This window comes from Melospiza georgiana, chromosome 6 (assembly GCF_028018845.1).
Source record: "Melospiza georgiana isolate bMelGeo1 chromosome 6, bMelGeo1.pri, whole genome shotgun sequence".
In the NCBI taxonomy this organism is placed as follows: Eukaryota; Metazoa; Chordata; class Aves; order Passeriformes; family Passerellidae; genus Melospiza; species Melospiza georgiana.
In genome coordinates this window covers 37959869-37983380 of record NC_080435.1, presented here as the reverse complement: position 1 = coordinate 37983380, position 23512 = coordinate 37959869, and the positions used below count along the sequence as shown (strand labels likewise).

The 23512-nt window shown below is 35.1% G+C and overlaps 1 protein-coding gene across 4 annotated transcripts in view; it reads right to left on the bottom strand.

Moving 5' to 3' along the window:
* Positions 1 to 11961: 11961 nt before the first annotated feature.
* Positions 11962 to 23512, bottom strand: part of AKAP6 (A-kinase anchoring protein 6) — a 256359-nt gene continuing 244808 nt past the window's right edge. For 3 of the 4 annotated variants that reach the window (XM_058025611.1, XM_058025613.1, XM_058025612.1), the window contains 3 exons: positions 19261 to 22318; positions 18852 to 19146; positions 11962 to 13724 (listed from right to left, as the gene is read on the bottom strand). In XM_058025611.1, coding sequence (XP_057881594.1) covers positions 18893 to 19146; positions 19261 to 22318 — 3312 coding nt within the window. In that variant the 3' untranslated portion in view covers positions 11962 to 13724; positions 18852 to 18892. Of the gene's footprint in view, positions 13725 to 18851; positions 22319 to 23512 lie in introns of all 4 variants that reach the window. The other variant, XM_058025610.1, reaches the window with a different exon arrangement.

The window sequence follows — 23512 nt, the reverse complement described above, 5'->3', positions numbered from 1 at the left end:
GCATGGTTTTTGTATGTGTTCTCCACATCTCTGCTGAGTTTGTAAAACATGCTGAGCACAATGAGCTAGGTCATGCTGCTCTTAAAAATGTGTTTTGCAGAAGATTTAATAGAAGAAAAAAGTGGACTAAGTATAGGATTTTGTACTCATTGCTGGAAGCATGGTCCATATCACAGTCAGTTTGTATTACAGTAGTATTGAGCAATACGTTGAATTTTGCTTAAAACTCCATTGCTACTATGAAGGATGATCTTTAGTTTCAAAAACACAGAGAGTGAAAGAGAACTGAGGCAGTAGAGCCACAAGCCATATTATCTGTGACAGTTATATTTAATGTAGGCCTTGATAATTAAAAGTTTTCTAAGAGCTCTGAAAAGCATTCAGATCATCAGATTTAATGACTTTGGGGTGCCTAAATTAGGTGTTTCAAATTTGGGAGCCTAAATTCAATCTACATGACCTAAATTGAAATCTGTCATTTAAATAGGGGTGATCAGAATTTCTGAAAAACAACTCTCATGTTTCAAGACTCAAATATGGATTAGGATCCCCAGTTTTGAGACCTACATTCAGTTATTTTGCACTAGATCATGATGTTCTTTCTTTTAGAGCTGCAGAGAATGTGGAGGGAGCCAACATGTCTAGAGCAGCAAAACATGGGCATGTCTCTATTCAGATCTTGTTTTTGTAAGAATGGATGAATTTCTGGGGTTTTTTTCCCTGTTTCCTTGAAGTGAAACAAGAGGATATTTTTTTAAGGTGTTTTATGACATTAGTGGTGTACTGTGAAGTTCTAAAACTTCTTAGAAGATACCTATCTAAGAAGAGGGGGGAAAAGGCTCTTTTGTCAGTCTTGATAACAAATGCTATATCTTCAGAGCTTTTAACAGAAATTGTTAACAGTGAGATGAATAGTTGCTGTTGACAGGAAGAAGTAGGGCACAATTTTTAGACAAGGCAAGGATTAATAGAATTAAGGAAACGTGGCAATTAAAAGACTGAGACATCATTAGTAACTTGTTGATAGAGATTCTTGTTCATAGAAAATAAATCAAAAAGTTCCTAATTATCACAAAAACAATGTTTTGAACAAGACCAGAAATGGAATAAAGTAGTGACAGCTTTGTCCCATTACAGATAATGCTTTACTCTCTTCAGAAGAACATTATCTGATGTGAATAAATTCAAGAACAAGATGCAATACCTCTAAAGATCTTCTTAATTCCTAGGTTATCCTTGCAACCTGGAAGTTGCCTGCTTGAGTTTTAGTTATGAAAAGCACCTTTGAAAAGCTGCTTAGTAGGCTCACAGGGACAACCAGCCTATCCTTCCCACATTCAGAGATTCTTGAGGGCTCCTCCCAAACTTGAGAGGCAACTTGAACCTGTTTACTTTATAAGGCAGGCAAAGTTTGCCATTGAATAAAAATTTGGCTTAAAGCTCATTCTAACTGCAAAATTCTGTGTTAGCCATGGGAATAAGCACAAGGTATTTGTCTGCTTAGATTTCAATAATTTATCCTCTGAGGCACCCAATGGATAGCAAGTTTAGCCAAGTAGTTTGAGGGAATGTTTAAACAGAACTTTTCCACGTGTAAAACAAACATTGATGACTGACAGTAAAGCATAAGTTAAAGTCATAAGAAAAATAATCACAGAATCCATTCCTATGATAGAGAGCTTTCCAAAGGTACATGAAATCCCATCTGAACGTAAACAGTGTAGCCCATTACTGTCAGAATTTCTTCTCTTTTCTTAGCCTTAGATATTATTTGACTTGCCACATTTTTAAAAACTATTTTTGCATAGCTGTGAAGCGCTTGACCATAGCCTGAGCTTCCCACTATGGGGAAGTCTATCAAGTGATATCTTGATTGTTAACCACTCTGTCAAGATGGGAGTATTTGAAAATGTAATTAATAGCTCATTTTTGTGGTAACTTTGGGAGTTTTATCCTGTATTTCCAGACAATTGCTTTGGAACATATTTCGCAGTCACCTCTGCTTAGAACTTCACTTCCCCCTCTCCTTGATCTTTAAAAATGAGGTCAAACTTGAATTTCAGGTCACAGTGCAGAAGTACAAAAATCTGCAACTACTTCATCCTGTGCCTTATAATAACTGCTTCATATATCCACCATCTTGATGTTTTATCAAAGAGCTGAGAAGCAATGAGTTTCATACTTAATAATTATTAAAAAAGGCATATCATTTTGATTGACAAATAATTCATCTTATCAATATATGATAACCTGAAGACTTCAGTGTTAAGTCAAAACTTTATTTATTATTTCAAGTTCAAAACCTTAACATTCTAGAATTAGAATAATTTTTGGATATGTTTTGCCTGGTTCTAAGAGGAATGAAAGCAGTTTAAACTCAGCTAAGGTACTTCTAAAAATTGCTTTCTACCACGTTAGTGTCTTCAGAACTCTGAGTACCTATTAAGGGTCTGTCTTCATGCAACATTTTGTATTTGTACCTTGTATTTGAATTCCAGCCAAGGCAGGAATATGCATGGCTTTGCAACCTGCCAGTCCCCTGCAATGTTCCAGCACCCAGAATGAAGTTGTTTACGAGAACCAGAAATTAAGTTAGTTCATTTCAAGCAATAGTCAATAAAAAACAGAGGGCAGCTCAAAATGAAAACCAGAAACAGTTTGGTCCTTTCTAGAATCTCACATACCCATGGTTAAGGCTCCTAGGTGCGACGGCCATACTGGTACTAAAGACAGAAACAGGGGAGGCAGTAAAAGAAGTGAACAATGACTGTAAACCCTACCCCAAATTCAGATCCAGGGTCTAAGAAGGGCTTCCAAATATAAAATTACAGGCACCTGAAATTGTCCTTTTAATTTCTGTATTCAATTATTAAGCTTTCACTGGCTCTTATAAAAAAAGAAAGAGAGGCATAGCTGAGGCTGGAAGACTAGCAGAGAAGAGATGAGGAAAGCACAGTCCCATTCTCTTTGTTGCACCTCTTTGCTATAGAAAACTCTCACTGCCTCTTTTGCAAACTTGAGAGAGGTCAAAAAAGAAGAACAAATGTGACCCCTAGAAAATAATCTCTTTCATCCCTCTTGCTCTGCTAAGGATACACTTCTTGTCTTGCAAATGGAGCCGTTTGACAATCATTGCTCTCAGTGTCTGGTTAAGCTTCATCTTTGGTTCTAACAACTAGTGCACTTTTGACCTCCCTGTGCTGTCCTAGACATACAGTGGCAAAAAAGGTCAAGGAAGAACTTTTCCACAAAGACTATAGTCTGGCAAACCTTTTCCTCTGGGCAGCCTTAGAACATGGATATTGGCCTTATTAGACTGATTTTAAGGAAATTCAAGGTTGCTGCAGTGTAAGCAAAGACTGTGTCCCTTCTACTGTTGCTGTGGAGCCCCACACTGAGACACACTTTCCTTTAGACTTTCTTCCTTGTATTTATGGTCAGCTTTCTGTGCCTTTCAAAAGGGAGGGCAAGAAGAGTTTTTTGTTCTCTGCAAAAATATGGGCTTGTCTAGCTGTAGTGAGAGCAAAGAGACCAGTAGTGATTGGGACAGGAAAAGTAAGTGCACTTTTTGGAATTACTAAATTATTCAGCTGCTCAGAGGTTATATACAAGCACTAGAAATACACAGAGAGTATTAAATATAAAAATACATTAAAGTTTCTGGTTTTACACCAATAAAAACTAAGCCTTTCAGAAATGTCTTATATAAATACTCTTAACTCTTAGGTTTTAAAACAAGTTAATAGTGCAATAACTATTTCATTTTTGTCTTAAAAAATATTAAAAGCTTAATCTTGCACAAATGGCCAGGAATTTAAATCAAGGCACTAGACTATCATCTAATGTAGGAGAATTATTGGAAAGATACACTTAAAGATCTTTTTCTGTAATTGTTTCTTTTTTTTCATGTTTATATTCTAATACACATGGTATGCTACACATAAACTTGGTCTCTGTCATTAGCCAGTACTAAAGGGCAATTTGTCCTGTGTTATTACACTGTGCATTTAGCAGCTTGAATTGTGAAAATTATCTAAATTCTGCAAAGTCTAGTGTTGGCAGTAGTGATCAGCCAAGCCATTTGAATTACAATGCAAATTAAAATATACAACTAGTTAATGTATTGTATAATTGATGAATTTCTTTAGAATACAGGAATTTATATTTCCTTTTCCCAAAATATTTGCAACACTAGAAAGTAAAGATTTAATTATTAAATAAATTGTTTTAAACCTTCTATTTCTAACTGAACCTTGAAACAGATTTCCATGTCTAGAATGAGATAATGATAATAGTAAATAATATGCAACACCATAGCAAGCTTACCATTCTAAAAATGCTAGAATGCTACTTAGCCAAAAGTATTGACAGAAGATGAAGTATAGTCTGAATGAAACCACTATAGCATGAGGCAATCACTATGCCTTTTTAAAGCAGACAAAGATTTGTACTAAGCAAAGCCACCTCAACACTTATTTCAGTCATTTGCCACACTTCAAACAGGTGCTGACCACCTGATTCTTTAGGCAGATTCATCCCACTTCATTAGCATGTTCATGAGTTCATATTAGTTGTTTCTGGTTTTCACCTATGTAATGGAAAACTATCTTGCATAAAGACTGGCTATTAAGAGGCCACTGTGGTGTGTTTTACATCATAACGATACTGCCTTTCTAAGCCACTGTATCTTAGTCTCATCCAGTTTCCCATATTGTAACTTGTGTCACCACTTACTGATTTATATACTGCTGTGCCCTAGTGTATAGAAGACCTCACTGTACAGCTTCCACTTTCCAACACTGTAAAAGAAGGAATCCTCAATGACCTTTTCCCCCTTTCACTCTAACCATGCTCTCTGTGTTGAGAACAGATTTTCCTAATATGCAAAACAAATCATGAGAGTCTGTAGCCTGCTTCATGGTGTAGGCAATACTAGTACATGAAACAGCAAGAGCTCCTTTTCCAGAACCACTATTTAGGGATCCTTGTGCAGGAACAGCTTGGCTTCTGTTCACTAAGATTGTCACAATGAAATTACACTTATGGACTTCAGACCTGTCTTTAAAAGGGGATGGGCATAAATGGAAGAACTTTATACTATGAAGGTTTGCTTCTTTTTAAAATTTGGCTGATGAGAAACAATTTGTTTATGTGAGAGAAGGAGTACAGAGGAAGTTTTGGGAGTTGTTTGTTTTTACCTTTTAATAACAAACAGATATTCTCCCAAAAACTATTATATTCTTACCGCTAGTGCAAGGCAAAAATAACAATATAGTCACAAAAGAAGGACTGGGGAAATTTACTCAAATGAGATGTTCATTTGAATGTTTTGGCATGTTGTCTCATTGGTAATGAAGCATAAGATAAGGACATTTTTATCCAAACTAATGTTTCAGCAAATAGTGTTGTAAAGATATATTTACTGGGTAGTTTTTAGATTAAAGTATATAATTGTAGACATTGCAATAGTTCTTTTAGTAGCCCACACCTACCTTGAGAAATATTTTTCTTTGTTGTGCAGAAGCCACAGCAAATCACTCTACTCCATGTGCTGGCTTACATACATCACTTATAAAATTCTACTTTCCAAAGAACTGATCTGTGATTTCATTCTTTCCTATTAAAGACTGTCAGCTGCCATTCACCAGGGTGTCTGGGAAGTTTCTCTCACATTTTTAAGCCTTTGTTTTCCAGTGCAACACACAAATTCAGTGCTGAAAGTCAAGATTTTCCCTAGAGGCCCATTTTTCCACAGCACCAGATCTATGTGTTTGTTGCAGACACTAAATAACTGCAGTTCTAATACCTCTAAAAATGTCATGTCAAACTTCTTTTTAGAAGAGCTGGATGAAATCTCAGCTCCTGTTCACAGAAGCCAGGGTTCAGCTGCAGATCTGTTTTGATGAAATCTCAGCCTCTGTTCACAGGTGCCAGTTGCCGAAGGTGAGACAGGGCAAACCAAAAACATTGTTCTGGCAGTGCAAGAGTGACAGAAGTAAGTTCCAAAATTTTTTGTCTTTGCATAAACTTCATCAGTATACAATAAAAAATAATTATTAGAATGTAGATTTCTAAAATTAACATCAACTTTCATCATATCATCATTTTAATTTTATGAAGCTTAAGACATACTTAGAGTTATAGTTCCTCAGTGTGTTTACTGTCATGGTAAGAATCAGTAAAGTGCTCTTGATCATGATTGAAAAAACATAAAAATTTAATTTTAGTGTATACCATATTCTAAAAGAACCACTTGAATCTTTGTGTGAGAATATATAAGTTGGCTTGCTGTTGAAACTATACAGGTTTTTTTCTAAGAATTTTTTTTAAATTAAGAATTCCAGTTGCATGCAAAACTTAGTTTCTCTCTGGGCTCATTTAAAGACTCAGGAAGTAAAAGCCCTGGTACAGAATTGTCTTAAAAGGAAAAAAAAAGCATATTATTGCATAAAACTTTCAAAGCACCATGAACGTCTAAGACAAATATAATTATTATTATTGGTGTAACACCTCAAACATGTTGTTGTAAATGTCATTATATCAGATGAGTTTGAAAACAGTTTTCCATTTTGCACTTTATTTGACAAGGTGATTCATTGTGTAGAGCAGTTTAAGATGCCAGTCCCTGTGAAAAGAATTGAGTTGTACTGACATGCTCATGAGCATTCCTCCATCAAAGTATGTGATTAAAGAAGGGGTATTCTGAAATATTCTTACCCAACTGGCCTGAAATATGAGTGTTTCCTTTATTGAAATATAATTTATCACAGTCAACTCTATCTAACTAAACATGTGTATGTTAAGTGCAACATATGAAAAACTAGTTATAATTATCCACAAAATCATATTTGTGGTAAGTTTTTATGCTGCAACACAATGGTTTGTCAAGGAATTAAAATAATTTGGTTCTGACACCACATCTTCATTTTCAACAGTGGAATGATGAGTAAGGAAAAGATACCCAGACATTTTCTATGCATTTTGTATGTGCCTTGAGTGTGTCATTGGCTCATTTTTGATTGCATCAGATAAAGACAGAAATTTTCCATCTTGCTTTAGACATTTTTGCATTGAATTTGGGAAATTTCCCCTGTCCTTTCAGCAGACAACAGATTTCATCATGGAGAATTAAGTTTGCTCTCCACTGTCATTCATTTGGACTAACCTCCTCTTTTTGGCACACTGCCCATTCTATATTTACACTCCCTTACAATCTCACTAGGTTATTCAACTCAAAAATTTAATGACAAAATGAAATTCCATAGATTAATTCTATATCATGTGAAGGAGTATAGTATCTCCTTCCATCATGTCTGAATTCACTACCAGTCCATTTCCATGAGTGACTTGTTATTATGTGGCTAGGAGAAGAAGAAAGACAGATTTTTCTTAACCAAATCATTCATTATTTTAAATGCTATCAAGTCTATTATGTTACAAAATGCTATCAAATAGTTATATACTACAGGCATAACTCAACCTTCCTTCTCACTCTCCCTCCATCCTTTCCCTTTCCTTCTCACATATTTTACTTCTAGACAGACAACATTTACCTTTCCAGATGCAGTATATTATATGGCTGAGGACTAATCTGCTGATGCACTTGCTGCCTTTGTCTTCCAATCTTACTTTGGCCATAAAGAGTGGTGAGCGGCACAAAAATATGTACTAACAAGTTACAATTTGACTTTTCTCACAGCTGACAATAATTACTAAGAACACATCCCTCCCCCTCCAAAGAAATCACACAGATACCCCTCCCTCTCTGAGAAGAAACCTCCTCTTCAACACCCTGTGTTTAATGCAATCAAATGTTAATTAACTGACAATGGTACACCTGATTGATATGCTTGGCATAACTGAACGGCAGATTCAAAAAAATGAGTATTCATGAATAGTATCACTTTACACTTTCAATAACAAGTCTAGCAATAGAGATAAATCTCTTTCAAAACAGTGTATGCTCCTATTATTCTACAAATACTTTAACCAAAGCTAGCTCCCATCAGCCATCCTTGAAGCTCCACCTCCTCCTCTGCTTCTCTCTTCTTTTTCTTTTATCAGCCAGCATGACATTTGCTGATCTGAATCCTCCCTCCAGTCTACTTGGCACAGCTTCAGCATCCTGCATCTCCAGTAATATTTGTACTCTAAAATTACTGAGTTACACAATTCTAACTTCATCTTTTAACTTAGCTAATTCCCCCACTCTCCAGAAATAAAATAATACTGCTTGCTATTGCAAAGGAAATTCCATTTTTAAAGCACTGAAGCCCTTAGAATTCCTCCTGCCAGCCACTTTCTCTTCACTCCAAGCCACTATGGCTCTGGTGCCATTTGCCCATCTTTTAAAGCCTTACCTTTAACTGTCTATTACAAACTTAAGTTGAAAACACTTCATTTAATTTCTGAGCTGTGCAAGAAGAAAAGGTATGAGTGGAGAAATGTTCAGCTTGAGGAGCAGGGGATAAGGTACAGGAATATATACAATGACCAGCAGAAAGTATGAGAAACATTTATGCTGTCATTTAAGGCAAACTCCTTACAGAGGAAGCTTTCTTTAGTAGTCATATTAATAGTGGAAAATTGAGGTCTATGTGCATGAGAAGCTCTTTAAAGGCTTTGCCTCCACAAAATATGGCCAAAAGCAGCACTGATGAGCTCAGCTGGCACAGACAGCAACCCAAGAGAACTATGATGTCAGGGTTTTTTGATTCATGCAACCATCTCAACCATTGAAATGGCATTTCCATAACCTTTTCAGCACTTTGAAAAGCCCTATTTTGAGGTAAGTAAAGCAAAAACTGCAGAGATTTATCTAACATCAGTGTGTCAGGATAAATAATGATCAGTAAATAGAAGTATAATAATGCTACTCAAGTTGGAATATTCTGGATCAAACTAGTGGCAGGTACTACTAGGGTTTATAGAATGATTGCTTTTTTGTTTTCATTTTATCTTATAATTTTTTTTGTCTGCCATTGTGTATTATTTAAAATCTGCAGGCTAAAATTTCTTTTTAAAGCTTTGTAGAGGCAGATGTGCCTCAGCCCAAATTTGGTCCACTTCCTTATGAAGAAACAACAAAACACATGGCCTCCAAAGTGAATTCTATGATCAGGTTTTTTATTCAAGAGCTACAGAGCAGAAATTCACGTATATATGCACCACCGCCTGTAGGAAAAATTGACATACCACCTTGCCTAAGGGCATATTATTTTCAGTACTACTTATCTCCCCAGAAAAAAAAAAGAAAATATTTGGAATATATGGTTGATGTTCAATAGAAGTTCTTTCTAAGTCTGATTTTTTTTCATTCTGTAAATGAAGTGTATCAAGAATGGTTTGCCTTTTTCACTGTTGAAATCTTGTGAAATATGCCTTTCCCTGTCGCTCTCATAATGTTTGGAAAATGCTACAACTAGATCCTTGCTGCATTCAAAACATCCTAACACTAATTACAAGAAAGAAAAATGTTTAAAATATTTCATATGTTTTAAAAATTATTTTCCCTTCCACTTCCAGAATGCCACAGATACATGGGCTCAATATAAGGCACAGGTAAAAATATTTACCTATCTGTTCTTTTCACATTTAATTTAATTTTAATCATTATATATCTGTAAATTTTAATAACTAGTTTGACAATAACTATGATAGCACAGTAATATTTGTAATCTAAAAGTACTAATTTATACAATTTTAACTTTAGTTTTAACTTAGCTTATTTCTCCACTCACCAGAAGTAAAGTAATTCTGCTTTCTAGTGCAAAGGAAATTCCATTTTTAAAGCACTGAAGCACCTAGAATTCCTCCAGTACACTGACTTAAATGATGCCAACTTCACTTATGTCATAGTCCTTAGCACATTTCTAATATTAAAGATGAACATATATTTACTGAGCAAACAATGATCATATGAAAAATGTAAGCTTTTGAGGTTGGTGGAAAAGGTATAAAAGACAGGGCAACTCTGAAAAATCAGACACACAGCACTGAAGGCAATAGATCAGATGTCATTTGTTGGCCAAAACCCCTCTCAAAGTGATGCTATTATTAGGAATACGTTTGTTATAACTTGTCAGTGGAGGAGATTGACTTGGCTAAGAATTTGACATCCCTGTTAATCCTCTTGAGCCAAGTACAGTCTGGCCTAAACATTAATAACCCCTTTCCTGTGCACAATAGCACAGAAAAATTTACAACATTGTTCCCAATGTCTTCTGGCCAAATAAAAAAAGACCAAAGAACCAAAAGCAGACATCTTAGCAGATACATGTTATTCAAAATATGTTGTTTTCATCAACACAGGGGAATTGCAATGAAATGCTAAAATATGTGGTGTGGAAGGCTATGTCCTCTGTGCTTCCTGTTACCAAGGAGGAAGGTCAAGATGTTGTCTAAATGACAGCAACTCTTTATTTGAGTTTATTGCAACCAAACAGGAACAATTTGAGAATATTTTCATGTGCTTGCATGCTGATGTGTACACTTGTATACAATGAACAGCACAAACAACCATAAGAACGTGGAGACACCACCTGACTTTCTTCCCAGTACAGTGGTACTGCATAGGTGCATTGTATCACTAAAAATCTTTTACTTACCTTGGGAAAAATGCAAACCATTAAGTAAGAGAGACTGAGGACGTGGCTTATCCATATTTAAAACTCATTTGAGTGAAAAAAATGTTTTTAACTGTAGTCCCAGGCATGTATTTTAGCACTAGTGTTAGTGTGCAATGCCTTTGCTTAGAGCTGCAGAGCTCTGGCTCTCTGTGGGAGAAATGTGAAGTAGGGAGAAAAGGAGATCCATGTGTCAGGGCCATTGCTGTCAAATGGCCTCCTCACACATTGCAGATGTTGTTCAAGCATGAGGCTGGGAGTGTGTGGAATAAAAAGCAGCCTGTGGAACTTTAGTAGGGAATAAATTCTGCAGAAAGCTTGCAGCATTCCTCTCTGCCACAAAAGAATTTCACCAGCAGGAATGAATTCTATACAGGACTCTCTGCATGGGCTGATCTTAAGGTACTCTTGGTATATCAAAATTAGTTTTATACCATACCAACATTTTCCTTTAGGAAATTGCATGAAGTTCCAGCACAATACGGCCATAAGCATGACTTACACTAAGAGAGGAAACAGTCCTGTGGAATATATATATATCAGTGTTTCAATTAAAAATCAATTTTTATTGACAACAAAGTCAATTCTGAGAATAAAAATTGTAAAAGAGTAAATTTTCTAGCCAAAAAAAGCCTAAAAATGGTAACTTCATCTCATGAGACCAAATAATATAGATGAGGGATTACTAGTCAAATTAAAATGTTTCAGTCTCTCAGAGAGGAACCACAGAAATTTGAGTTGTGACCACATAGTATTCCAGATATTGTATGATGAATATGTGGTTTATTGATTTGACAAGTAATACTGTTTTCCCCCAGGAAAAAAGTGAATTTGTGGCAAATGGCCTAATAGAATGGTACAAGTAATTGATGGAGTTATGCACAGTCTGTTGGGTGAGATGACAGATCTGAAAAGCCACTGAATTATTGGTTTGCCTGTTGTCACAGTGCAAGGTATGACCATAGTCAAAGTAAGTTTAAAAAAAAAGATAGCATAAATCAGAAAATACTGGGGAAAAAAGAAGAATAATTATTAACTCAATTCCTCTGTCAAGACCATTTAAAAAATCATGGTTGAGATAACTCATAAATAAACATAATTGTCACTGCAAATAAAATTAGGAGTTATATTTTGAATGACTATATATATATATATATATAAAATTTTAAAATACAATAAAGTAGTATTCAGCTATATAATTATATATTTTATGTAATTATTGGTTAACTTGTTAGACTTATATATAAGATAAAAGATATGCATGTGCAAAATCTCTGCAGATTCAAAATGTTCATATAATAAATACTTCTTATTTATACTTAAAGATAAGCACTGTTACTGCTGCCCTACAAACCTCATAGTTTGCCTAAGGCTGCACTGCAGAAATTTAAATTGAGAGACAAATAATTTCCCTTTTGCAGTAATAGGAAGCTGTTAATACTTTGGAAAACATGAGATTGTTCTTAAATATCTGTTCCTTCATTGTTGCATGAATATATCTGCTGGTCAGCGTAGCTTCTCTCTTCTTACAGCTAAGCTTGTCAAACTGATGTCCATGTTTTAGAGGAGGAATGCTGAAGCTTTTTGTAAAAACGTTTATATAGTTGGAAATATAATGATTAAAGGTGGCATCAGAGGGCATTGCTTGTCTTAAATTTCCTGACATTCCTTCCCAATAGTGTTTTTAGGAGATGAATGCCATGTTTGCAGAGTTAACTTACAAAGCTGGCTGGTTGGCTTTTTTTGGCCACTCAATATCTTTTAGCAAAAGATAAAAGCACTTGAAATGTACAATCTAAGTCATCAAAACAGCCAACTGCTAGAGCATCTAGATAGAACTCATTCAATATGATTATGTAAATGAATGAAATTTTAAGAATTGGACAACAAACTGTTGCTGATGAACAATTAAAAGGTCTGCTATAAAATACTGTATGAGATACTAAACATTTGTATCTCCTTGTTTGGCCCAAAAGGCCTATAGAATCTTTAAAGACAAAGTTCTTTACCTGTGACTTAGACAATACAAATCTTCACCAGTTAAAGAGTTGTATATCTCTAAGGAATATTTGCAAAGAAAACCATATTCTTTGGAATTTTGAGAAAGCATTGCTTGGAACGCAGGTAAAACAGATCACCAATTCTGCTTTTTTTTCCCCAATAAACTATGTTTATTGTGCCAATTCTAATTACCATGCAATCTAATGGTTTTAAGGCTTATAATTTCCACATCACTGGACATCACAAACATGAAAGCATTTTATACTGTCATTATACATCAATGTTTGCAGTTGGTTATACATATATACAGAAATTATTCACACATCTTAACCTTGCTATTTCCTCCTTTCAAACCAACATAATTTTACTGTGAAAGCAGCTTTTTAATAAATGGTATAAGAAATACAGCAAGGCACACATTTTTTAAAAACTTTTTTCTCATTACCACCTCAAGAAGCATAAAAACCCAAAATGTTATACTTAATTCAGTAGAATGTCAACAGTTTCTAATATACAACACTATGTAGTTGTTTCTTGAAGTGTTGCATAGATTAAATTTTTAAATTAAATAAATAAAATGCCATTTATTTAAATTGCTTAATTTTTAGATGTATTGAATCAGGAGGACCAATGACTTCTTTTTGCTGCAATCCAACAAAATAGTCACTTTAAAAGCAAAATAGTTTCAATAAACTTATGCATTATACAGATAAATATTAAATTTGATACATAAAATAGAAGAGTACTGACAGGTACAATTCTGAAAAGATGAACCAGACTGACTGTGAATTCTATAGTACTTTAAAGAACAGAACCAGTGGTAAGTAGTACAGGAGCATCCAATTTAGGAAGGGGAGGTCATTAGAGGTAGCTTGGGAGAGGAATCCATAAGAAGGCAAATGGCCTTGCTACAAAATAAAATGATCACTGAAATAGGACTAGCATATGCAGCCTGACCACAAAGCCAACATGGACAAACCACATTTGGAAAAAAAAATTATCTTGGGAGTCAGTTTAATGAAGGGCAGTGATACAATGGAATTGGAGGTCATCCCAGGGTTTACAGGATGAACCTGCACCTGAATTGCAGCCAAGTTTCTAAAAGGAAACAGAAAAGTAATAGTAGGTTACAGAAAATGAAATTTTATTTGCAAAACATAGGTCTTCCAGAACAATAATATATAGCCATTAAATGGTCACATGCCAGAGTCTTTAATGCAGAAGCATACAATAGGCAAAAAATTACTTTTAACAGCCTGAGGTACAAGTAAATGTGAAAAAATTAATTGATGTAGAAAAGTCACTGATTTTCATAAAGACTTTGCTTCTAAAGAAACAAGGGTGTTCATCACATTGGACCTTTTCCCTGGATCATATCCTCATCGTTTCCTGTGAACTTACCTCCAGCACACAGAAGTGCACCAACCAATGGAAACATGGAAACTTTCAAAAGTCAAGCAACAAAAAGATCTATCTAACAATTATTTTAATATTTGTGCAAACATACATAGAGAGACTTCAATGGAGAAGAGGAAAAGACTGTCACAGAAGTGGTCTGTGAATAGAATTGTCAGTATCATCCCTGCATTTTTAAATTGTAAATAACTATTTATACACTTCTAGTACCAGCAATGAGTTAAATTTGCCTACTATAGAATTATCCAGCTCAGAGTTTATGGTAAAACTATTCAGCAAAGAGCATGGGCTTATGATGAGAATTATGAAGAAATAACTGTCAGAATACAGCTCAAAGATTAGTGCAAAGTACATCTCATAGGCATTTCCTAGGAGGCACTCCAGACATGCATTATGTGCCTTCCAAGTTAAGCAGGAATATCTGGATCTATCCAGTTACCATCTCCTTTGATCTTCTTTGTTGTAACTGACCACATCCTTCCCCATTTATACAAGAAATACTCTTGAAAATATTGAAAAGCTCAACTGTCTGTTCAGATATTAATGAAGAACTGATCTGAATAAAGTGGCAGATTGTATCAAAGGTTTCTACAATTCTGGCATGAGTAAGAAAAGTCTCACTGATGGATTTTTCAAAAATTATGTAATTCATAAATTTCAATACAAGACTCTCTGTTTATTTAGCTTTTTTAAAGTCAGGTACTGTAAGGAGCTAAAAAGTCAAGACTTTTTTAAACTCTATAAAGAAACTTTATATTATTTACTTCCCTATAAAAATCTCTAGAAAAAAAAATTAAGCAAAGATTTAGATTATTATTGTAGTTCCAGTCTCTAAAAGTAAATTGTTATATACTAACTATTAAGTAAATGTGGGGTTTTTCCTCCTGTAGGAAATAAATAACCAACAGTCCTTTGCAGTTATGTATCGTCTTTTATCTGTGGATCTCAAAATACTTTTACATAAATAGGCTATTCTTCATAGGTCTCACTGATTATTATTCTCATTATTTTGTTGCTAAAAAAATGAGACAAGAAAGGAAAATGTCATACAAAATATCTATTGCTGAGCAGGAAATAACAGTCAGACACTTTGAGCACCAGTGCTGGGTTTCTCCTGGTGATAGTAAGTGGCAGAATATTCTATCTAATATTGCAGCACTGTCAGATAAAATTAATTTTGTTTTCTTAAGTGCAAGTACATTATTTTTCCCCTAAATTAAGTTAAAACTTAAATTTAAAATACAGAAGTAAGGAAATAGCTTTTATTTACTTGTAAGAACTAACAGATTACACACAGAATTCTAAGGCATCCTCTAGAAAAGACTTTGGGTAGAACACATAAATGTCCTAAATGTATTGATCTCTATGCATATTGAATTTGTCACTAAAAGTTCCCATCCCATTGGTGAGTCATGGGTCACAGTGGCAGCAGAAGATCACATGATCTCATGTACAGCTAGATCTTTCAAGGTGACCCCTAATTGAGAAATAAAATCAGTGCAGCTTTATGAGCACCTTTGTTGAAGAACTCTGTGTCAGCTCATGTGAAGGAGTAGTTAGTGCTGTCAGAGAGATTTTTGAATCTGCCCAGAGAATTATAATAATTTTTCCACAATGGTCCTTTTTTTTTCTTATTTCTTTCTTTTTTTTTTTTTTTTTTTTTTTTTTTTTTTTTTTTTTTTTTTTTTTTGTGTAGCACACTGTTAAACAACAGGACTGCAACATTTGACAAAACTATTCATTCACTATTTGATAAAACTATTTATTCACTATTAGTTTTATTCCCCTGTAAAGCCAGGGTAAATACTAAAACAGTACAAAATCAACCCACATTTGAAAGCATGTCTTTTTCAGCTTTGAATTCTCAGTATGCTTTTAAGGTACACATATAGTATAGATTTTTTTTCTAAGTATTGCAGCTACACATGGAATTACACATTTAAATGAGCTTACAGCACAGGTGCTTCAGGAAAAATAATGGTGTTTGCCATTTATCTTTCAAATTAAATAATGTGTTTTTAAATAGTAACTTTTTTCATAATACACTTATGGGAACAACATTTATCTGTCACATTTTAAAAGATGTATTAGTAATAAATGTAAATTACCTTTGGAAAATCAGTAATTAGCCTCATCAAAAAATAAACAATCTGCCACCAAAAAGATAATCTTTAGCATAGTTAAGTATAATAACTGTTATTTGAATAAGTTAACAAATTAGGATAGATTGCTTCTGTAATTCATTCCCCATAGCATGAGAGATGAAGTTAAAGCATCAAGCTTGTGGATGGGGGAAGGGAGCTCAGACTTTAGTGAAACCAAACCTAGCAGCTCATATTTTCATTTTTGGTGTGTCAGAGATAAACTATATGTATTCTAGAACTTTACTACTGGGAATAATACAGTACATAGTTTCCATGGAAGTAATGCTATATGTACAAGTTAAGAACTAGTGTATCTTCCTACATTTAAAAAGTGGGAATGTAGTGTGAAGAGCTTTGTTCTCTTAAAATAATTTTTCAGCCCCTGGGCAAAAGTGAAAGTTATAACATAACCCTATTAAGTTGTTGTATCCAGATTTTGCATTATATTTTATTGCATTGTGGGGCATTTTTTATTAAACCTATCCTCTGTGTCCAATCTTAGAACTCACACAAACTGCATATTTTCATTTCCAGTCTTATGGAAAAAAAAAATCTGGCTACCATGCAAATAACTATAAAGTTCTGAAGAGTGAGGTAAGTTTATGCAGTATTTTGAGATCCTCAGAGCAAAAGTACTAACAAATTGAAAAGACATGTCATTATCAGTGAAAGAATGAGAACAAGGATAAAATCACACTCACTACAGCACATATTCTTCCTCAAAATAATATTATAAAAATGAGTGAAAAAATGAGAAAACTAGCAAAACAATAACTTGGAAAGCTTATATTTATATCAGTTTCAGTTAAAAATCTCAGACTTTTGTCATCATCTCAATTTCCAAATAGAGACTTCTATATACACATAATCAATTTAATTTAATTCTAGAATACATAGAATTATCTATGAGTTTTGCAATTCATAGTTCATCTCCATTGCTTCTCCAATTGTTTGGATGTGTCCAAGTATTAACCTAATTGGCAATCAGCAGGTCATGATGGCCTATTTCAAAAACATTCCAGACATATCCTCTTTGCTATGATGGTTCCAAGATAATGCATTAGTCAAACAGAGATGTGTTGAGATAGCAGCAAGCTGTAGACTATTGCTGTCATAACCTAAAGGCTTTGCTAGAAATATATATGTGACTGTGGGAATGCTGGGTAAACCACCAATAAATGGAAAGCCCAAAGCTTAGAAATATAACATAACAAAATCAAAAAATGAGAAAGTTAGATCTCTAAGAGCAGCAAATAAATCTATTTTGTACAAATCATATGTGATCCTCTGCTACAGCTACACAGTTTGCCATAGGAGAGTACTAATGTTTTCCATGGGCAGTGATGAATAACAGCCTTTTCTCCTGCCAACATCTTGGAATCATAGCATAATTTAGGTTGGAAGGAAACTTGAACATCAACTGGTCCAACCTCCTGTTAAAAGGAAGGCTGTTTTCAAAGGTAGAAAAGATTATTCAGGGCCATGTCCACTTGAATTTTGAAAATCTCCAGAGGTGGAGACTCAAGAACTCCTCAAGGAAATCTGTCCCATGCTTAGCCTTGTTTTTTATAGTAAATTCCCTTGCTACAACTTCTGGCAAGCAGCAGCATTTGGAATTGGATTGGCATTTGGAGTTGCTGTTCTGGCTGTGGTCTGCTGGAGGAGTGTTTCCAAAGACTAATGGCATTTGATAGAGCTGTGCTAGCTTTTGGGTCACCAAACTAGTGAGACTGAAAACTGCAGTGCTGAATGCTAGGAGCTGACCCAAAAGTGGTTTTGTAGATCCTCTTCCGTAATTAAATGTGCAGCAATTGTTCAACATTTATGTGAGGTCAGAAATTCCAGATCTGAACCACTTTCAAACACTGGTAGAGATCAGGACCACCTTTCTGCCTTAGGTTCCATCATCTTATTCATGTTTCAAAATGCTTACCACAAAAGAGAACCGAAGGTTGCAGTACTGCTGGGTACTGGACAGTCATGAGTTTCCATCTCCATTACCCTCACATTATACACTTTGATGATGTTGTAAAGATTTGTTGTTTTGGAAACCTCAGCTTTTGGCCTAATGCTATGTTGTAATAATTCTGTTCTTAATAATGGCTTACTGAATTAAAATAATGGTTAACTGGCATCAGGAGATTACTTATTATCTCTCTATTCTCCAGTCTGCTTAGCCATTCTTCATGGTTTGTCTAGAAATATTGTAGAACTTCAACTCACTAGTCAAACAAACTAGTTCTTGTAGAACTGGAAGTTTAGCTTTATCAAGCGCTTTTGAACCCCTCCTAAGACCAGATGCCTGCAGAGAAAGGCATCAATGAGCAGGAATGGTTTCTGGTTCCCTCGGCTGAGGAGGGAATGGAGACTGATATATTACGTTGGAGGAATTCCCAGGTTCTGCAAGATAGCAGACTTGTTCCAGAAGGGAGCAGCTCCAGACAGTGCAAAGCCAAAGGGCAAAAAGCAATTCGTATTCACTGCATTTGTTGACTAGTGGCATGTAAACTGGGATTATAGTGTAATCAAAACAAATGACATAGCACTATCATGAAACAGAAGCCCTGGCTGATGATTCATCTCCTTCCATTGTACAAAAAAAAAGTTAAAAAAGAAAAGTAAAAAAAAAGTAAAAAAAAAAAAGTGCAACTTGTAGAGTACATACCTGTTTTTAGAATAATCTATGTGCCTGGAGAGGGTTACATTCTATCTGTGCATATTTATATGTCTTTCCTTATGAAGTTTGAGGAGATTTTCTTCACAAGTAAGAGTTTTTCTGTTCTGTTGTGAACCATCCTTTTTCTGTGAATGGCCAGGCTTTATCTGAAACTCTGTACCTGAGGCCTCTTCAGAAGCAGCAACACATCCTTTTTTATCTTCCATTCCAGGTGATTTTCCTGCACTACTCTTTTTAGTGCTAACCTCTGGAGAATTCTTTTCCAAACTTTCATTTCGTCCATCTGAAAACAGCAAATTATCATCAGCATTTTTTGAATTACTTGATGTACATTTTTTGTTAGTATTTGGAATATTTATATCATTGTCATCCCCACATAAGAAAGATAAATCCCTACCTTCAGAAGAAGTTTTTAACTCTAATGACTCTGGAGGCACTTCACCTAGTGACTCTGCAGATGTTTCAGAAATAGGGTTAGAAATAGGTTGCTGCTGCTCAACTTGTGCTTCAGGAGAACCATTAGAAATAGACTGTTGCTGCTGCTCAACCCGTTCTTCCTCAGGACAGGCTTCAAAGAAGCATTCAATATCTTCTCTCTCATCTGTGAAGTCCAGTGGCACAGGAGTGCTGCTCTTTTCCTCGATGTATTTGATTACTTCTCCACAGTCACTATCATGAGAAGAAAGTGAAAGATAAGAATAGAAGTCCCCTTTTCTTAGCTGGATGGGTCTGTGAGAGTGTTCTAACACTTTTTCCTTGATCTGTGCTAATGAAGCTGGAGCAGATGACTCACATTCAGGTTGTGACTTACTTTTCAAAGCTGTTGATGCCATGTCTATTATCTCCCTGACAAAATTGTGTACTGAGCCATCTTCCATGGTTTTTTTATCAAAATCAGCAGATTCACAGTTACAGCACATATCAAAACCATTGGCTGATGAGTTGCATTCTGCTTCACTGGATTTCAAGGCAGCACAGCAATCAGGAAATTTTTCAGTAGCATTTATTCTATGTTGTTGACCACTAGGTAAGGATGGCTGTAAAGCTGTATCTTGTATGACTACAGAATTAATTTCTGAGGAAGATTCAAGGCAAGGCTTTTTTGCAGGAGAGGAAGCAACAGAGTGATGATCCGGCTGAAGATGACTTTGACATTCTCTTGGAGGGTTCCTGGATCCAGCTGAAGAAAGAACAGTCTCCTTGCCATCCATATGTGAATCATCTGAACTGTCTGTAAATGCTTCACAGACACCACACTCATTTTCAGCTTCTCTGACATCAAGTGATGCATGAGTTTTGGGGGTTGCTGTGACACTAACAAGACCTTCCTTTTGGCTGACAAGAGTATTTTCGACATTGCCATTTTCCATATCATCCACAAGCTGATCCTTCACAACCTGAGAGATGTCTTTCACTGGGTGACTCTTTGTCCCTTTTCCACGATCACATGGTATATTCTTACTATTGCCATTATTTTCCGATATTTTCTGCACTGAACCATTCAACAGTGTTTCAATGCTTAATGTATCTGTGGCTTTTGATGTCTCATTACTAACTTCTTTACTGCGCTGAATTTCATCACTGAGGTTACTTTTTCTTTTCTCCCTTGTCAAGGAAAATTTTGGTCTAATCCAGGTTTGGAGCTCATTTTTTATATAATCAAGTCCTGAAATTAAATTGCATTCTTCATAAATGTCCTCATCAGTTGCTATACTGGAGTCGTCATCTTCATCTTTGATACCTAGCTCTTCCTCAGTTAAGGTAAGGGTGGAACTTGAAAGCAAATCACTGTCATCTTCATCATCAGTACAAGCAGAAGTGCAGGAGACATTAACAATCATGCTGACATTGACATCACTCTCATCAGCTACAGATCTATTAAGATGTTTCCTAAATGATGCATTTGAATCTGGTATTTTATTTCTGTGTAGTACAATGTCTTCAGAGCAAAGAGAAAGATCCTCGCTGCTGCTGAGTTCAGTGAGAGAAGCTGCTGAATCCTCATTGATTGAAGATGCAATATCTAGAGACAGCTGTCCAGTAAAAGACATTTTTTGAGAGCTACTTTGGAGTGTCATATCAGAGATGCTGCGCTTTATTTTTTGATCTGAAGGACTCTGGATATTCTCTAAGCGATTCAGAAGATCTAATGTCCTTTTACTGAGCTCTCCAACAGAATCACTGCTTGCACTTATGTCTCCAGAGCCATGATGACTGAAAAGATCTTCGTTGCTTTTGTAGGAAGTCAGCCAGCTCTCCAAAGAGGCACTTCGCTGAAGACCATCTCCACTTTTAAAAATACCTGAGCTGAACAAATCACCTACTACCGACAGAGATTCTAAAGAAGAACTATGAGATAAAGTGGAAACCTGTCTTGTATTCTCTGTAACAGGTAATTTTTTTACAGTTTCTACAGATTTACCAGAACTGGGATCTGATTCTCCACAGATACTTGCCAGAGTATGATCATGAATAAACCCATCTGGTTGTGACTCTCCTGACTTATGTTCGGATTTACCAGATATTTTGTCAAAACAAAAGTCATGAAACAAACTACCCTCTGTATGTGTTTTTTCAATCTGTGATTGTTTCATTATCACTGGTAATTTGAATTTGGAGCCTTGAAGATATGAATAATCATAAAATGTAAACACATCATGTTTTCCTTGCAATTCTTCTGGACAACCAGGGTTGGACATAGTAATGCTGTCCAAATCTTCATCATTTTCACTTCCACAGCATACAGAAGGAGCCAACTGGAAATCATCTGAAAGACTAGTATGATCTTCTTCATCTTGCTTTAGTTTTGGTTTTATTACATTTTCCACTTGGATTTCCACATGCCCAATTTCAGGATTACTCTGACTGCTTTCAATATCATTTAGCAAAAAAATTTCTGAATTATTTGTAGTTTCTGTATCACATTCACTCACTATCCCACTCTCACTCTCAGAATGCCTGCTTATGTTCCCACTCTGATACATACAGTTATATGGTTTTGCCAATGTGGTACCTCCTATCAGATCTGGCAGGGATTTGGTAGATGAAAATGATGAATCTTTACTGAGACTTTTGTTTAAAATGTTAGACTGCATTACACTGGAGAGTCTGGATGTTTTTTTCAAAAAAGGGATATGTTTTTTTTCTGATAATTCAATATTATGAAGACTATAGACCTGATAGATGTGAGGATTTGGAGGGGAAGTAATGTTGGGACAATAAAGAGGAATTCCATGATTACTGATATTTTCATCCTCATTCACATCATTATCACCACATTCCTCTGAGGCAGGTTTCTGGTTTAGATCATCCTTGTTGAGCTCCTGATCAGGATCACTTAAGTCTTCATGAATACTGATGAGCTTATTACTTATGTCAGTTTCATCCCATTCTAGTGCATCTTCACTTGGACCATTTAGATCCATCAAACTGGGATCAATAACATTTAGAGGCTCCTGTAAAAGAAAAAGTCAAAGATTAAAAATATTTACAGCTGTACTTTAAATGTGCTCCCACTAAAATCATGTAAGTTAATGGAAGTAAAGTGCATTTTTGGAACAATGATCACTAATAGGCTTTTAATTTTGTTACGCCTTGTGTGCTATTAAAATGATCAATTAAAATGAAACCAATTACATTTCCAAAGATTTCTTAGACTTCTTTGTTTCTTTTTATTTGCTGTCAAAATATAATACAGAAATTTCAGTTTAATATATTAATTGTGGTTAGTCATTTTATAGATATAAAGTTTTTAACTTGGAATCACAACAGAAGTGTGTTAGTGAAAAATATGCAATTATGTTGAATATATGAAAAACTTTCTTAGCCTGCTTAATTTTAAAATAGTTAAGCTGTAAAGGATTTATGAAATGATTTTTGAAATGTTTATAACAAACGTCTCTGTAGTCAGCCTTAAAACAACAGATCACAAATCTTGATGAATTTTTGCTAGAATTTGTATTTATTCTTTACTTGATAATAAAAGCAGTACAAATGATCAGTAAGTAAGATTAATGAATTTGATACGTTCAGCTGAAAGATCAAGTGCTACATGAGTTTCAAATACTGTCCGCTCTGGTACCCTTCTCTGAAAAAGGACTGACTGATAAATAAGTGTGAGAAACTTAATTTTCTTTTTAACGTATTTGTAACTTTCCAGTAATGTTTGTTATTATGACTCAGAACACGTGATAACAAGAATTGTTCCTTCTAGAAATGTGTGGAAGAGGAAGAATACCTTGACAAATTTTCTTACTCAGATGTGATTTGTCAAGTGGCCAACAGTACCAAACCACTTTAAGCCCTTGAAAATAAGACTGAAATGATCACTGATTTGGAGGTTGAGCACAAATTAATTTCACTTTATTCTTCTATTTCCTGAGAGGCCTCCATATTAGAGAAGGCTTTGCTTTTACAAGGAGTCTTGTAATAGAACTGTTGACTAATGTAGAATTGTTTATTTTAAATCATCTGAACAGCTGAACAGCAATCACTGTATCCAGAAACACAAACACTTCTTCCAAGAAACCTCTCAACTCTGATCTTCTGCTTTCTCCAATTTTCTTTGAGCAAGTGATGCTTTTAAAATACAGCATTGACATGATGCCAAACAGCAAGAGCAAATCCCAGCAAATATAAAGCAGATAAAA